We start from the raw sequence: 16,987 nt of genomic DNA, 5'->3' as shown, positions 1-16,987 counted from the left end.
TCCGCCGGTCTCATCGCTTTCTTTCCCTCTTTCGAGACCGATGCGGTGGTAGGAGTAATTCTTTTTCTACAACGTCCCATTCCGGAGGATCCTTTGATCGTAGGAAAGCTTTCATCTTGTTCTTCCAGATGTTGTAATCCTTTCCATCAAAGTAGGGTGGTCTGGTATTGCTTTGCCCTTCCATCAGCCCTGGTGCTAGCATACTAGCCATGGATCTTTAACTCTAAAGTAAAACACTTCAAACAAAGTGAGTACACAGGCTCTGATACCAATTGATATTGCTAGTATGAGTACCTAGAGGGGGGTGAATAGATATATAAAAGATTTTTCTTCAACAATCGCACAATACTAAACAGTTGATGGATTTTAGACAAACGATAATCAAAGTAAGACTGAGAGAAGAGACAATTGAACACGCAGCTTTATAGTGGTTCGCTTATATCAAGCCTACGTCCACTCTTCTTCACTGACAGCCTATTGGCTGGATTCCACTATGAACAAAAGAGAAGTTACAGCACAGCTTTGCCTTGATTCCACAGTGTAGATGTTCTACCACACCTCCTCAAGATTTCTCACAAATATAGACTCTCTTTTGTATACAAGTATTCGCTCAAAGGAATTGTCTAAACAATAAGGAGCTTCGTGACTTTGGAATTCTTCTATCGCGCACACCTTGAACAACTAAGACCGTCTTCCTTATATACTCCTTTATGCCATCATACCCGTTGGCACTTACCAAAGGAATTCCTCCAATCTACCCGTTGGATGGAATCAATTAGGAAGATTGTTCAAGCTATTAAAGGAACGTGTTGATAGCCCATCAATCTTGTTCGCCCATACAATCAGGATCTCGGTTTCCATAAGTAGAACCTTCCAATAATATTTAGACAATCACCGGATCTTCAATTATCGAGTCAATCAAAGGACTCCATTATGTCTTTTCCAGCCACGAGATCTTCTCCAGTTGATAAGGTTAAATCCTTAACGAAACATCCAGTTCTGGATAACCTTTCTTCAACGGATTAGAGACTGTCAATGAGGATAGACTTTGAGTCTTGAGTCTGGCTGTCCGAAGGTCTTCAGACTTTAAATAACAGAGTCTGCAAGCCTTCAGACTAGACTGATAGAAACGTTTTGTCAACTTCAAAACACTTCAAGAAGATTTCTCCAACGGGAGCCCCTCCTTGTGGAATAGGGGTTTGTGTTATTAGAGCATGTGACAATATATATGTGTGTGTGTGTGCGTGCGTGCATGGGCGTGCGGGCGTGCATAAGTTACTCTCGTGTTTAACCTACACAATGCCATAATTGAATTGATCTTACGTCATCGGCGATGCGATAAAATTCCGCATTTGAATACGTGGAGCTATGACAAGAAGAGTATGTCAAATTATTTAATTCATAAGTGTCAAAAAATGACTCAATGCTAAAAGTGTAACTTAATTCAGTTTTAAACTTTTGAGGTCATGACATGCTATTTTAAAAATCAATTAAATGGGAAAAGATGCATTTCGTGTGTAGTGCGTGATGCTGATCTTTCTATTTTCTTATTTTGTGTTAACCCATGTCTTGTTTGTAACAGCACGTCACTTGTTCATTTAATTGTTATCATAAGGAATATATTCAATTATTTTGATGCGACACGCTACAAACCGAGACATTGAAGTAAGACGGGGACATGAAAGACTTGGGGAACGAGATCGGGGCAGCAGACACACGCCCAACTGAACAATTAACTCAATTTGGGTATTTCGTATGTTGTCCATTTGTTGTACCAACACCCCCCCTTCCCCCCTTCCGGTCCCAACAAAAAAACGGTGCTTTTACGGACAATATGTCCCACACTTCTTTAACCGCGACGAGGAATAAAGCACTGTCTAGCCACTTCTTTTGAAACTAAGAGGTGATCGATGGGTGGGCCTAGACCAGTCACTTAGGTCGGGCCTCAAGTGTTGTCCAGGCCTCCTCCTCATAAAAGTTTATATCATGGTGCCATTTTGGACCAATATGGCTCTAGCGGGCCCATGGGCTGTCAAGCCCATAATTATGTCCATTTGAAACTTGATTACATTTATATTAATGAACAAATCGCATTGTGTGATCCACGCAACTCTATTCGGTGCATCTTCATTTGGCATGAGAATTTCCCATCCGTAGATCCTAATTTAGTGTCAGCATTAAGTGCCATAGTGATAGCTCCGTTTCAACCTAAATAGTTCCCTCGATTAATCAATAGTTGAGAGATTAAACCTGTACCTGGTTTATTCATGGATGAATGCAGAATGGCTTATTCGTATCTATTATGGTAAGGCCACGTAAGGTCCTAAGTACCTGATTGATTATTTGCCCATCGGATTGATCGTAAGCCATGGAGGATCAACGGAAGGCAATGAAAGGAGATTTTATATGATGAGATGACATGCCCTAATGCTCCGGTGCCACAAAAATTTTGAGACAATGTCAGAATATCAATGCGAAAGCTTAGGGCCTGTTTGGTAACTATCTTAATAGTGTAAAATTCTTATTTTTTGTTCTCGAAAGTAGTTTTGAAACAAAATCGTATTTGGTAAAAATTTTGTTCCTAAGAAAAAATTTCTATTTTTTTTGTTCCCGGGAACAAATTTCTATTTTTTTGTTCTTAGAAGTAGATTTGGAACAGAATCAAGAATTAAAAAAAAAAATGATTCTTGTTCTCGAAAAAAATCTAAGAATCAAGCCATTTTCTTCTTCTTCTATTTTCTCTTCTTCTTTTTCATCTACCGCCACTGCTGCATTGTCATCCACCGCCAACCATCGTCCGCTGCCCACCACGGGTTGTGGGCAACCGGTCCGATGAGCTCGCCGAGCCGGGCGAGGTCTGGCGAGCTCGCCGAAGGCAAGCCCAGCCCCACCGGTCTGCCAGGCGAGCCTCGCCCAGCCCTGATGAGGCCCCCTGGCCACCAGCGAGCCTTGCCTAACTGCCAGCAAGGCTTGGCCGACGAGGGCCGCTGACGCTCTGGTGAGGTCACTGGTCCTCATTTGGCCGACGACTAGCAGGACACTTGAAGAAGAAGAATAGGAGAGAGAAAGGGAAAAAAAAAGAAACAAGTAAAACAATTATTTAAAAATTAAAATAAAATGATTTGGAGTAGAAATTTTGAGCATGGTATCAAACGCAATTTTATTCTAGAATCAGAAATTTTGGACAGTTACCGATGAAATGCTTAGAAATTGTTCCCTGAAACAAAATCGTTACCAAACGCGCTCTTAGCTAATGATTAGTCTCTTATATATACACATTAACCGATAAAAGCCAAAAATAACCTTCCGATTTCAAATAAAAATACCCCATTATTTAAAATAGAAGTCAGGATCTCAAATATGTCATGTCAATTGCAAATCTTTTGTTTTTTCGAAATCAATTCTCAAGAGATTTAATTTTATTCCTTGCACGAGAACGCTTACAAATTTTATAGATAGGTAGAATCAACATCTCTAGCTCCTCCATTGATTCGCCAGGTTAGAATATGACGACCGGCAAGTCTTTGTCGCTGGGTGTTCATCGTCTTCATAGAGCTTCATGAAAGCCTGCATGAAGAATCGAAGGACCATTACTTAGCGTGTGATAACGGACCTAGCAAAATCAAAATAGTTCTCGACTGTTGAGAGACGTCGTCTCGCATGTACCGATTGTAGGTCACTTTTACTATGCCAGCCACCGGGTCCGCAACGGTCTCGAAAGCTTCCTTTGAGAGGTCGATGGTGTCGGCGCACCTGCCTGGGCATTGGTCGACGATCCTGACATCAACCGACCTGCCCGTACACGGGTCTTGAATGCCCGAGTAGGCGGCGCCAATGCACGTCACCCTGTACGTGCTTCCACAGGTGGCCCCGCCGGCCCAGAAGGTGTCGCTCACCGCAGCTATCATCACGCCCTGAGGCTGGCTTCCATAGCATGCCGAAGCTGCGCGACCGAGGAATTCGACAATACAATCGATTAGTGGAAAAATCAAAGGATCGCCCCGCTCAACTCTACTACAGAAACGTCTTCGCATGATGCACCGGAGAAACTTGCGAACGTATTGCTGGTAGAATGTTGCCGTGCCTGAATCAGCTAGAGTTGCCAATAGAATGGAGGAAAGCGCAAGAGAAAGTAAGGTTAGAACTTAGGACAAAGACATGGTGATTAGTTGCCACCGTTGTTCTGATTTCCTCGCTAATCTCTCGTCTGCGAAATACGGCAAAGCCCTAATACGGGTTTTTTTATACCGTCTTCCGCTAGTTCAGTATCCGAATCCGCGTTGTAATTGATTAAGTTGTCAAAAATAGTTGGATTTACTCAAATTTCCTATTTCGCTGCATCAAATTGAATGCCTTTCCTCGTTATGTTGATGCTATTCGTCTTCCAAATATGTCATGTAAATCTTACTCCTGTTTTCTGCATCATGGAGAGGCTCATATTGCCAAAGTTTTTCCCCACAATTTCCAGGAATCGTTATATCTGTGTGCATATTGTCACATTGAGAATAAAAAGTGATAGAATGGAATGAACATTAGCATATATATATATATATATATATATCAATAAATATGGCAATAGATCTTGTGATTGTTCACATAAACTCATTATTCAGAGCAGAAGTTCTTGTTCTCCTCAAGGATCTGTGTAACTGTTCAAATGAATCCATTTCAAGGAATCTATGTCGAAACCTCATCGCAAAGTAGTCATGATATATATATATATTGGGTATGGGTAGTCATGATATGTCCTTAAAATAAATAAATAAACCATACTGAGAATGTCCTTATAGAACATTGAGAACGGAAACAAATATCTTGTCTGAGTGGTTATACGAGGAAAAAAGTACCTTATATGTTAATGAACACCGACATAATAAGAGGGATACTACCAAGAAATTTCTAAATTTATTACACTTATACTATCTAATCATAAACCTTAGGTATGGGCGACGTTGATGGATGGCTAGCAAGGATCCCTCTCTCCAGATACGGCTAGGCCAACCCTCGTCAGGCCTCACTTGGATGTAGGCAAGGGCCACCCTCGCTGGATTGGGCAAGGCTCGGCGAGGACCCTTGTCGGCCAATCCTATTGCCGATAGCTAGCAACCGGCCATTCCCTAAAAGAAAAGGGAAAAAAACAAAGAAAGAAAAGAAATCTAAAAAATTATCAAAAAATTGTAAAAACTGTCAATATCAACACTAGCCATTGATGTAAAATGGCTAGCATTCACATTAGTGATTTCTAATTAAAATTTATTAAATGGACTATAGCGGTAAATCATCAAAGGTTATGTTTGGTCGTCCGGATTTTTAATCATGATAGGATTAGATAAAATAGGATATGAAATCCAGGAATTTTTTTTTTTTTTGGTAAGGAGAAATCCAGGAATTTTGCTACATCCTATCAATTATTTAGTGATTGCAATAATATAGTCGGATATATTCACATATATCATGTATGTTGTTTGGTATAAAAGTATATTAGTATAAATGAACCAAAAATTATACAAATGGAGATAGTAAAAATCTATCGCAACACTATTGTCTCCTTTATTTTTATTTATTTATTTATTTATTTTCCTTTTTTTTAATTAATTTCTTTTTTCTTTCTATCTTCCCCTTCCACATTTACTAATAAAATTTTATTATATAGCAAACTATACTAATATACCAAAAATGCTAAAATACCTAAAATATCTAATAAATATATTGAATTTATATTATAAAATAGAATTAAATTTGAATTGTAAAATTAAATTAAATTAACTAATTTTTTGTTATTTTGAATTTATTATATGATAATTCAAATATTATTTATATTGAAATATAATTTCAATTTTTGTTAATTTAATAAATTTGTTATTTGAGAAAAATAACTTTCCAATTTAGATAATAGAAATCTTGTTCCCATTTATCACATCTCCTCCATGGAATAATTTTATCTAGTTTATATCCCCATTAGATCCAACTTTCTTCTATTTTGAGTAGGTACCAAATGCAAGATAGGTATTCTAAATTTTATTATGACTCTCAAATGCAGCCAAAAATGTTTAAGACTCAGTTGGGTAAATGAAAAATTCATAACTGAATTGGTAAAAATGTAATAAGTTTATGACTTTTTTAGTAATTTCAATCCAAAATAAGATATATGCTATCAACCAACTTATATAGTTATTTATATGGAGTTTCCCCTTTCCTTCAATTGACGGTGGAATTTGGATTCTACGGGCGGTGGACGATATAATAACCCCTAGGACAAATAATTATTAATTCCAAAATGCTTCGTGGCAAGCCATAGAGAAAGCATGCGCCATTTATGGATGGCCGTGCAAAACAAATTCCAAACTTATGAAGCTAGCGACGTTGTTTTGTTCTCTTATGTCAGTCTTCTTTTCATCATTTCTCACTATCTCTAGACTGCTTGGAGACACGAGTTGAGTAGGGAAAAGGCAACACCCAAGGGGAACAGTAGGGTTTGGGGCCTCTCCTGTATGTTATCATAGGGAAAATACTCGCTAAGAAAGTTCACAACTTTATTAATTGACAAGGGCATCATCAGCTTCGCAATGCTGATTTCACACACGATAAGCAAACAACATTACAGAACCATGCAACATTAATTCAAGCCATTCCTTAATCCATCATAATCACCAACAAGCGGCCTCCACGTTGGTGTTATCAGGTGCTATTCAGAGATCAGCTTCACGAGAGCCTGCATAAAGAAAGCCCAAGCATCATCAGCACTTGGAGACGTACGCGATTTATGATCGAAACCAAAGAGATTAATCGTCGAGATCATGCATGAGGATCGAGGTAGATGGACTGGTCGTAGGATATGTATACTTTTCTGGCTTCTAGGTGGCTATGGCCGCGAAAGCTTCCTGCGAGAGGTCGATGGCGTTGCAACACCCCGACGGGCAATAGTCGACAATCGTCACCACCACTGATGCGCCCGTGCCGGGGGAGTAGTTGTCGGTGATGCAGGAGGCCTAATGTCTTTACCTATGATAGGATTATCGACTGTAATTATATCAACATTGCTCTGAAAAGTAGGCACTTTACCGGACAAATTGATGTAGGAAACCTCCAGCTCTGTGAGATTAGGCAGCGTCGTGAGCTCACTAGGTATTGTACCGATAAGATTATTGTGGGATAGCAATAGCCTTTGTAGCGACGTAAGTTTAGAATATTAAGGAGCACTAGTTCTAGAAAGACCCATATTTTGTGATGGGTTTTTCTATGTGATGATGGGCCTAAGTAGGCCGTTCACCTATGTTGGGCCTAAAAACCTGGCCTATAGGTTAAGGGTTAAGGGCCCATGAATGAAGGGTTGAGATATGAAGATGTGTTACGTTGAGGGATTATGTCTTTTGGAGGATCGTTTTACGTTGAAGAGATACGTCTTTTGGAGAAGACGTTTTAAGAGAGAAAAGAAAAAAAGGAGAACGTACCTTTGGGACGTACATATGTTTTTTAGCAAAAAGTTCTCTCCTCCAAAAAATAATGTAAGAACAGTACCCTCAAAATCAGACTTTTCTCCCCCTAAAAGGACAATATGCTCCTCGGTAGAATGGGATCAAGATTTTTCCTCGAACTTCAATGTTAGTGTTTTAATCTGTGGAAAATAAGGTACGTTCATTTTCGTGACGTGCTTTTCGATCGGTGATAAATGTGTTTTTTGGGCTTGTCTTCTGTATTCGTTTTAGGGGTTCGATTGAGTATCGGATCGGTTTTAGAGAATCTGTTATTCCAAACATTTTGGAAATTAATAACAACGATGTTGCCCCCAGAACATGAAATCCCTGTCCACGCACTCGTTGAGTTACAAATACTGTTCCCTTGCCAACCTTGAGCAAATTTAACAGGGTAACCCATTAGTCGAGTAATTGCGAGCAGTATATCAACCGTGGGATCACAAGGAATGCCCAGCTCGGGTGAGCAAAAACTATTCGTACCGATCATATCGCTGCCAAGGGGCCGCTGGACGCGCCACCACGTGCGGCCGGAACGAATTGAGGTTGTCGCCGTGTGCAACGCACGCGCCCATACAGCCCCCCTTGGGCGCGTGCGACACACGTGCCGTTTCAGTGCTAGGCGCGTGCGACACACTCGCAGGGTCGCTAGTGGGTGCATAGCACGCACTAGCTGACATTATCGTGAAGTCAGCCGTGCACGCGCGTGGCACGTGCCAGTTGACGTCATCGTGACGTCAGCCGTGCACGCGCATGGCACGTGTCGGGTCAGTTAGTCCGACCCGACCCGTCCGATTGACCCATTGACCTTGACCCATTGATTGTAGAATTTGACCATTGATCCAAAAAAAAAAAGGAGGAAAAGAATGTGTTTCTTTTTTCCCAATTAAGTCTATGTGGATAATATGTAATCCTTTATTTGTTCTGTATTTGTTGTAGGAATAATGCCTCCCTGTAAGGCGCGCACACCTATTCGATTGAGTATCGAATCCGTTTTAAGGAATCCATTATTGCCAACATTTTGGAAATTAATATCAAGGATGTTGCCCCCAAAACATGAAATCCCTGTCCACACACTCGCTGAGTTACAAATATTGTTCCCTTCCCAACCCTGAGCAAATTTAATAGGGTAACCCATTGGTTGAGCAATGGAGAGCAGTATATCAACCATGGGATCACAAGTAATGCCCGGCTCGGGCAAGCAAAAGCTATTCATACCGATCATATCGCCGCTGGGGGCCACTCGACGCACTGCCACGTGCGGCCAGAACGAATTGGGGTCTTCGGCACGTGTGTCGGCCCCCCTCGGGTGCGTGCAACGCACATGTTGTTTCGGTGCTAGGCGCATGCGACGCACATGCGGGGTCACTGGCGCATGCACGGCAGGTGCCAGCTGACGTCAGCCATGCACGAACGTGGCATGTGTCGGGTCAGTCGGTCCGACCCGACCCGTCTGCCCAACCCATTGACCTCAACCCATTGACCGTTGACCCAAAAAAAAAAGGAAAGAGGAAAAGAATTTGTTTCTTTTTTCCCAATTAAGTCTATGTGGATAATATGTAATTCTTTATTTGTTCTGCATTTGTTGCAGGAATAATACCTCCTCGTAAGGCATGCACACCTATTCGATTGAGTATCGGATCGATTTTAGGGAATCCGTTATTCCCAACATTTTGGAAATTAATAACAAGGATGTTGCCCCCAGAACATGAAATCCCTGTCCATGCACTCGCTGAGTTACAAGTACTGTTCCCTTGTCAACCCTGAGCAAATTTAATAGGGTAACCCATTGGTCGAGCAGTGGAGAGCAATATATCAACTGTGGGATCACAAGGAATGCTTGGCTTGGGCGAGCAAAAGCTATTCGTATTGATCATACCACCGCTGGGGGCCGCCGGACGCGCCGCCACGTGCGGCCGAAACGAATTGGGATAGTTGGCACGTGTGTTGCACGCGCCGATACGGCCCCCCTTGGGCGCGTGCGATGCATGTGTCATTTCGGTGCTAGGCTCGTGCGATGCATGTGCGGGGTCGCTGTCGTGTGATGACGTCATCGTGATGTCAGCCGCGCACGCGCGTGGCACATGTTAGGGTCGATCGGTCGGACGCGACCCATTGTCCACTCAAGAGGCTTTTGTCCTTCATCTTTCCAGTTGAAAAGATGTGTGCTGAGAGTCCCTTGAGGCATGTACTCATAAATGAGAAGCCTCTCATTTCCTTCTAAGCAATACCCAACAAATCAACCAAATGTCTGTGCCTGACCTTGGTAAGAACAGCAATCTCAGCCTTGAATTCATTGAAGCCCTTCTCCGACATCACATCGGACTCCATCCTCTTGACAGCAATCTCTGTCCCATCATGTAATTCGCCCTTGTATACAGTGCCGAAACCACCTCTTCCCAATATGTTGTCTTGACTAAAGTTGTTCGTCACATTCCTCAACACCTGAATAGAAATGACCATATTCCCAGCCTCGACCACATGAATGTCCCCAGTCCCACCGTTGCCTTGACTGTGGGTTTCGCTCGAACCACCATTAGCACTTGATCTCGCAACAGTGATCTTCACGCCATTTTGGTCACCGGAATGTCGAGGATGTATTACCAATACGTTGTTTGGACTTTGCACTTTACCAGAACTCTTGGGCCTTTTTCTGTATCAAAAGACCAAACCGAGCAGCACGATCAAAGAAGCACCACCCACCAGAGGAGCCACAATCCTCGCAACACTGGATTTTTTATTGTCAGAACCACCTGATCCCGGGGATCCCGAGGATCCCGGGGGAGTAGTTGTCAGTGATGCAGGAGGCGCAATGTCCTTACCTAGGTTAGGATTACCATCTCTAATTATATTCACATTTTTGAAAAGTAGGCACTTTACCGGACAAATTGTTGTAGGAAATTTCCAGCGTTCTGAGATTAGGAAGCTTCACGAGAGACTCAGGGACAACGCCAGTCAACTCGTTATCCCTCACGCTGAAATCCCACAGATTCTTCAAATTCGAAATGTCGGGTATAGGACCCGTGAACTGGTTACTGTGCAACCAAACCTGTGCCAACTGGGTCATGTTCGCTATGACGTCGATCGTCCCGTTGAGCTTCAAATTCCCACCCTTCCCATTCAGCCAGAGGATCTGAATCATTGACCCGGCAAAGCTCGCAGGCAGCCCGCCTTCCAGGTTATTAAAGGACAACTTCAGCGTGAACATGCTGGGGAAATTCAGTGCACTGATGAAACCGGGGATTTGCCCAGTCACGTTCGCTTGGGTCGTGGTGAAATTACGAAGGGAGGTGCAATCTTTCAGGCTAGCGGGAATCCCCCAAGCACCAAAGTCGTTATAGCTAAGGTCAACCGCTTGTAGAGCCGACAAATCAGTGAAGAAGTTCGCAGGAATGGAGGTGAAATTGTTGTGGTGCAGATGTTATTTATTTTTGTAATCCCACATTTTGGACCCACATTTTTTCTTTAAAGTAGTGTCTATTCGACATGAAGTTTTTCTACATTTCGTACCTCTTCGTGACAACCGCCCATTTGGTAACTGTCTTGATAGGAGACGGTGTATAAAAGGAACGTACCTTCATTTCTAACGGGTGATCACAAGGTCTAACACAAAACCCTCACATTTAGAATACACCATCAATACATGAAGGAATTTAGTTAGTAGAGTGTGCCCAATATTTCTTGTTTTTCAAGATATTTTCGACGAACGTTAATACAAACAATGGCTGGAGGTTTGTCAATAAACGATCTTGGCTTTTGCATAATGAATTTAATGTCTTACATTTGGTATCAGAGCATGTTTAGTGCCTCTGCCTTGTTTTTGTTGAATTTTTAGTGTATTTTCGGACATTTTTTAGGATGAACAGTAACTCGAAGTTTTGAGGCCAAGAGAGATTTGCCGATTCTGGGCAAAATCCTGCGATCCACCCCTTGATTTCGGACCCATACGGTCTCACCGCCATGAGGAACATTAGCCATGAGTTTTTCTAGTATATCGATGCTCGCCGAAGGCTAATCAGGCGGCAAAAGTCACAGTGGTTGAGGATTTGTATTTTTGGGAATTTTCTTATGATTTGGGGCTTATTTCTTCATCATTTTCGCCGAAACTTGAACCCATGTGGTCGTGCCGGCATGCTCTTTAAAACCCATTATTTATTTCGGTCTGGAATGGGTTGCCGGAGAAGAAACGGCCGGCGAAATCGTGGCGGAATGGTAAAAAAAAAAAACGGCGAAGAAACACGTTCTATCGGGCGAGGAAGAAGGCACGTAGAGCCCACGCGCGAGCTGTGATTGCAGGCGCGTGGAACCCACACGCCACGCATGCTCAACCGCTTCGCCCGTAGCAACCACTGGCACGTGGATCCCATACGCGTGGCAATTGCCACGCGCGTGCCAGGCACGCGCCTGTTGTCTCCCACCCGCGGCTGCCTTTACTTTTTTGCCCCAAACTTTTCACGTTTTTACAATCTTGCCCTTGGCCAATTTATTTATTTACTGTTCTGCCCTTTGATGCATTTATTTACTATTTTGTCATTTCATGCATTTTATGAATATATTTTGTGCATGAAATTAAATGTCCAATGATCCATATAATTAATTAATTAAAGAGTGGTCACAACATCTTTAATTAATCAAATTATATATTAAGAGCTTCTAGATCACATTTAGAAATGGACATTGATTGTAATTAATTATATTAATATGATGAATTTTATCTCACAAGAATTGTCATTGAATTAATATGATTAATTAGGATGAAATATAATATTATTTTTCTTAATTTATCCACAAGGATTAAGAAAAGGTATATAATATGGTAGTTTTTTCATAATGTAATTATGAATCTATTTAAATTAAAAACTTAGCCCACAAGCAGTTTTTTTTGTTTTTTTGTTATGTGATTCATATTGTGACATGTTTACACTAGTAAAACATGATTTATGTATATTCACCTCAAATTTCGTGACATAAGCATGATTATTTGAAATGTAGTTTTGCAACCTGTGAATTTCTCTAAATTTAAGTTTGATGTTCTCATACTGAATGGTGAGAACTATAAAGTTTGGAAGGAGTCAATTCTTCTTCAATTGGGGTGGATGGACATTGACTATGCTATAAGGAAAGACGAACTACCTGCTCCTACTGATTCGAGCACTTTAGCTGAGATAGCTCTTTATAACCAATGGAAGCGGTCCAACCGTGTTTGTGCGATGTTTATAAGAGCTAAAATATATCCTAGTATTCGTGGTTCGGTTGTTGAGCATAGCAATGCTAAGGCTTTATTGCAGGCCATAGATGCATAATTTGAGAGTTCTGAGAAAGCGCATGCCATGACCCTAATTATGAAGTTTTCATCATTGAAACTCACTAGTGTTAGAGGTGTGCATGAGCACATTATGCAAATGAGGGACATTGTAGCTCAGCTTAAAAATCTTGAGATTGAGATAGTTGAATCTTTTCTTGTGTATTATATTCTGAACACTCTCCTACAACAGTATGCACTGATTATGGAATTGGGAGAAATTGCTCATTTGGCAACACAAAAAAAGAATAAGGGCCATAGCAAGCATAAGGGAAAAGGTAAAATACCTCCCCACGCTGACATTAAGAAAGAATCAAAATGTTTATTCTGTAAATAGAAGAGGCATATAAAGAAAGATTGTGTCAGATTTAAGGCCTGGCTCGAAAAGAAAGGTAATCCAATCTCTTGTGTTTGTTATGAATCTAATAATGCTTATGTAAGTCACAACACTTGGTGGATTGATTCTGGATCTACAATCCACTTTTCCGGCTTCTAGGTGGCTATGGCCACGAAAGCTTCCTGCGAGCGGTCGATGGTGTTGCAACACCCCGACGGGTAATAGTCGACAATCGTCACCACCACTGACACGCCCGTGCTGGGGGAGTAGTTGTCGGTGATGCAGGAGGCCTAATGTCTTTACCTATGATAGGATTACCGACTGTAATTATATCCACATTGCTCTGAAAAGTAGGCACTTTACCGGACAAATTGTTGTAGAAAACGTCCAGCTCTGTGAGATTAGGCAGCGTCGTGAGCTCACTAGGTATTGTACCGATAAGATTATTGTGGGACAGCAATAGCCTTTGAACGACGTAAGTTTAGAATATTAAGGAGCAATAGTTCCAGAAAGACCCATATTTTGTGATGGGTTTTTTCTATGTGATGATGGGTCTAAGTAGGCCTGTCCGCCCATGTTGGGCCTAAAAACCCGGCCCGTAAGTTAAGGGCCCATGAATGAAGGGTTGAGATATAAAAAAGTGTTACGTTGAGGGATTATGTCTTTTGGAGGAACATTTTACATTGAAGAGATACGTCCTTTGGAGAAGACGTTTTAAGAGAAAAGAAAAAAAAAAGGAAACGTACCTTTTGGACGTACATATGTTTTTTAGCAAAAAGTTCTCTCTCCCTCCAAAAAATAACGTAAGAGCAGTACCCTCAAAATCAAACTTTTCTCCCCCTAAAAGGACAGTACGCTCCTCGGTAGAACGGGACCAGGATTCTTCCTCGAACTTTAATGTTGGTGTTTTAATCTGTGGAAAATAAGGTATGTTCGTTTTCATCACGTGCTTTTCGATCGATGATACATGTGTTTTTTGGGCTTGTCTTCCGCATTTGTTTTAGGGGTTTGATTGAGTATCGGATCGGTTTTAGGGAATCCGTTATTCCAAACATTTTGGAAATTAATAACAACGATGTTGCCCCCAGAACATGAAATCCCTGTCCACGTACTCGCTGAGTTACAAAACTATTCCTTTGCCAACCTTGAGCAAATTTAACAGGGTAACCCATTGGTTGAGCAGTGGGGAGCAGTATATCAACTGTAGGATCACAAAGAATGCCCAGCTCGGGTGAGCAAAAACTATTCGTACTGATCATATCGCCGCCAAGGGGCCGCTGGATGTGCCGCCACATGCGGCCGGAACAAATTGGGGTCGTCGGCGCGTGCAACGCACACACCCATACAGCCCCTCTCGGGTGTGTGCAACACGCGTGCCGTTTTAGTGCTAGGCGCATGCGACACACACGCGAGGTTGCTAGCGGGTGCACAGCATGCGCCAACTGACGTTATCATGAAGTCAAACGCGCACGCGCGTGGCACGTGCCAGCTGACGTCATCGTGACGTCAGCCGTGCACGCACATGGCACGTGTCGGGTCAGTTAGTCCAACCTAACCCATCCACCCAACCCATTGACCTTGACCCGTTGACTGTAGACTTTGATCGTTGACCGTTGCTTTGACCATTGACCCAAAAAAAAGAAAAAGGAAAAGAATGTGTTTCTTTTTTTCCCAATTAAGTCTATGTGGATAATATGTAATCATTTATTTGTTCTGCATTTGTTGTAGAAATAATACCTCCCCGTAAGTAGCGCACACCTATTCGATTGAGTATCGGATTGGTTTTAGGGAATCCGTTATTCCCAACATTTTGGAAATAAATAACAAGGATGTTGCCCCCAGATAATGAAATCCCTGTCCACGCACTCGTTGAGTTACAAATATTGTTCCCTTGCCAACCCTGAGCAAATTTAACAAGGTAACCCATTGGTCGAGCAATGGAGAGCAATATATCAACCGTGGGATCACAGGGAATGCCCAGCTCGGGCAAGCAAAAGCTATTCATACCGATCATATCATTGCCGAGGGCCGCCTGACATGCCACCACGTGCGGCCAGAACGAATTGGGGTCGTCGGCGCGTGCGTCGGCCCCCCTCAGGCGCGTGCAACACATGTGTCTATTATGTGCTAGGTGCGTGCGACGCACGTGCAAGGTCGCTGGCGCGTGCACAACAGGCGCCAACTGACGTCATCGTGACGTCAGCCGCGCACGCGCGTGGCACATGTCGAGTCAGTCGGTCCGCCCAACCCATTGACCTCGACCCGTTGACTATAAACTTTGACCGTTGACTTTAACCATTGACCAAAAAAAAAGGAATATGGAAAAGAATGTGTTTATTTTTTCCCAATTAAATCTATGTGGATAATATGCAATCATTTATTTGTTCTGCATTTGTTGCAGGAATAATACCTCCCCGTAAGACACGCACACCTATTTGATTGAGTATCGGATCGGTTTTAGGGAATCCGTTATTCCCAACATTTTGGAAATTAATAACAAGGATGTTGCCCTCGGAACATGAAATCCCTATCCACGCACTCGCTGAGTTACAAGTATTGTTCCCTTGCCAACCCTGAGCAAATTTAACAGGGTAACCCATTGGTCGAGCAATGGAGAGCAGTATGTCAACCATGGGATCACAAGGAATGCCTGGCTTGGGTGAGCAAAAGCTATTCATATCGATCATTCTGCCGCTGAGGGCCGCCCGACGTGCTGCAACATGCGGCCGAAACGAATTGGGGTAGTTGGCGCGTGTGTTGCAAGCGCCGGTATGGCCCCCCTTGGGCGCGTGCGACACATGTGCCGTTTCGGTGCTAGGCTCGTGCGATGCACGTGCGAGGTCGCTGGCGCGTGCTGACGTCATCGTGACGTCAGCCGCGCACGCGCGTGGCACGTGTTGGGTCAATCGGTCGGACCCGACCCATTCGCTCAACCCATTGTCCACTCAAGAGGCTTTAGTCCTTCATCTTTCCAGTTGAAAAGATGTGTGCTGAGAGTCCCCTGAGGCATGTACTCATAAACAAGAAGCCTCTCATTACCCCAGCAATGCAACCAAATGCCTGTGCCTGACCTTGGTAAGAACAGCAATCTCAGCCTTGAATTCATTGAAGCCCTTCTCCGACATCACACCAGACTCCATCCTCTTGACAGCAATCTTTGTCCTATATAGTAATTTGCCCTTGTATACGGTCCCGAAACCACCTCTTCCCAATATGTTGTCTTGACTAAAGTTATTCGTCACATTCCTCAAGACCTAAATAGAAATGACCATATTCCCAGCCTCGACCACATGAATGTCCTTAGTCCCACCGTTGCCTTGACTGTGGGTTTCGCTAGAACCACCATTAGCACTTGATCTCGCAACAGTGATCTTCACGCCATTTTGGTCACCGGAATGTCGAGGATGTATTACCAATACGTTGTTTGGACTTTGCACTTTTTCTGTACCAAAAGACCAAACCAAGCAGTGCGATCAAAGAAGCACCACCCACCAGAGGAGCCACAATCCTCGCAACACTGGATTTCTTGTTGTCAGAACCACCCGATCCCGGGGATCCCGGGGGAGTAGTTGTCGGTGATGCAGGAGGCGCAATGTCTTTACCTAGGTTAGGATTACCATCTCTAATTATATTCACATTGCTCTGAAAAGTAGGCACTTTACCGGACAAATTGTTGTAGGAAATGTCCAGCGTTCTGAGATTAGGAAGCTTCACGAGGGACTCAGGGACAACGCCAGTCAACTCGTTATCTCTCACCCTGAAATCCCACAGATTCTTCAAATTCGAAACGTCGAGTATAGGACCCATGAACTGGTTACTGTGCAACCAAACCTGTGCCAACTGGGTCATGTTCGCTATGACATCGATTGTCCCGTT

At 42.8% G+C, this 16,987-nt stretch overlaps 1 protein-coding gene and 1 pseudogene across 1 annotated transcript; both read right to left on the bottom strand.

Annotated features, from left to right (window-relative positions):
• Positions 1-3,474: 3,474 nt before the first annotated feature.
• Positions 3,475-3,908, bottom strand: LOC104435438 (putative EG45-like domain containing protein 1). Its single transcript, XM_010048192.1, has 2 exons — positions 3,687-3,908; positions 3,475-3,567 (listed from the first exon to the last, which is right to left on the bottom strand). Exons 1-2 carry the CDS (start codon positions 3,906-3,908, stop codon positions 3,475-3,477), a joined length of 315 nt encoding a protein of 104 aa, XP_010046494.1.
• Positions 3,909-9,692: 5,784 nt separating this feature from the next.
• LOC104435439 overlaps positions 9,693-16,987 on the bottom strand; it is a 40,891-nt pseudogene continuing 33,596 nt past the window's right edge.

This window comes from Eucalyptus grandis, chromosome 2 (genome assembly GCF_016545825.1).
Source record: "Eucalyptus grandis isolate ANBG69807.140 chromosome 2, ASM1654582v1, whole genome shotgun sequence".
NCBI lineage: Eukaryota > Viridiplantae > Streptophyta > Magnoliopsida > Myrtales > Myrtaceae > Eucalyptus > Eucalyptus grandis.
The sequence above is the reverse complement of the archived record's forward strand: the minus strand, read 5'-3'. Positions and strand labels throughout refer to the sequence as shown.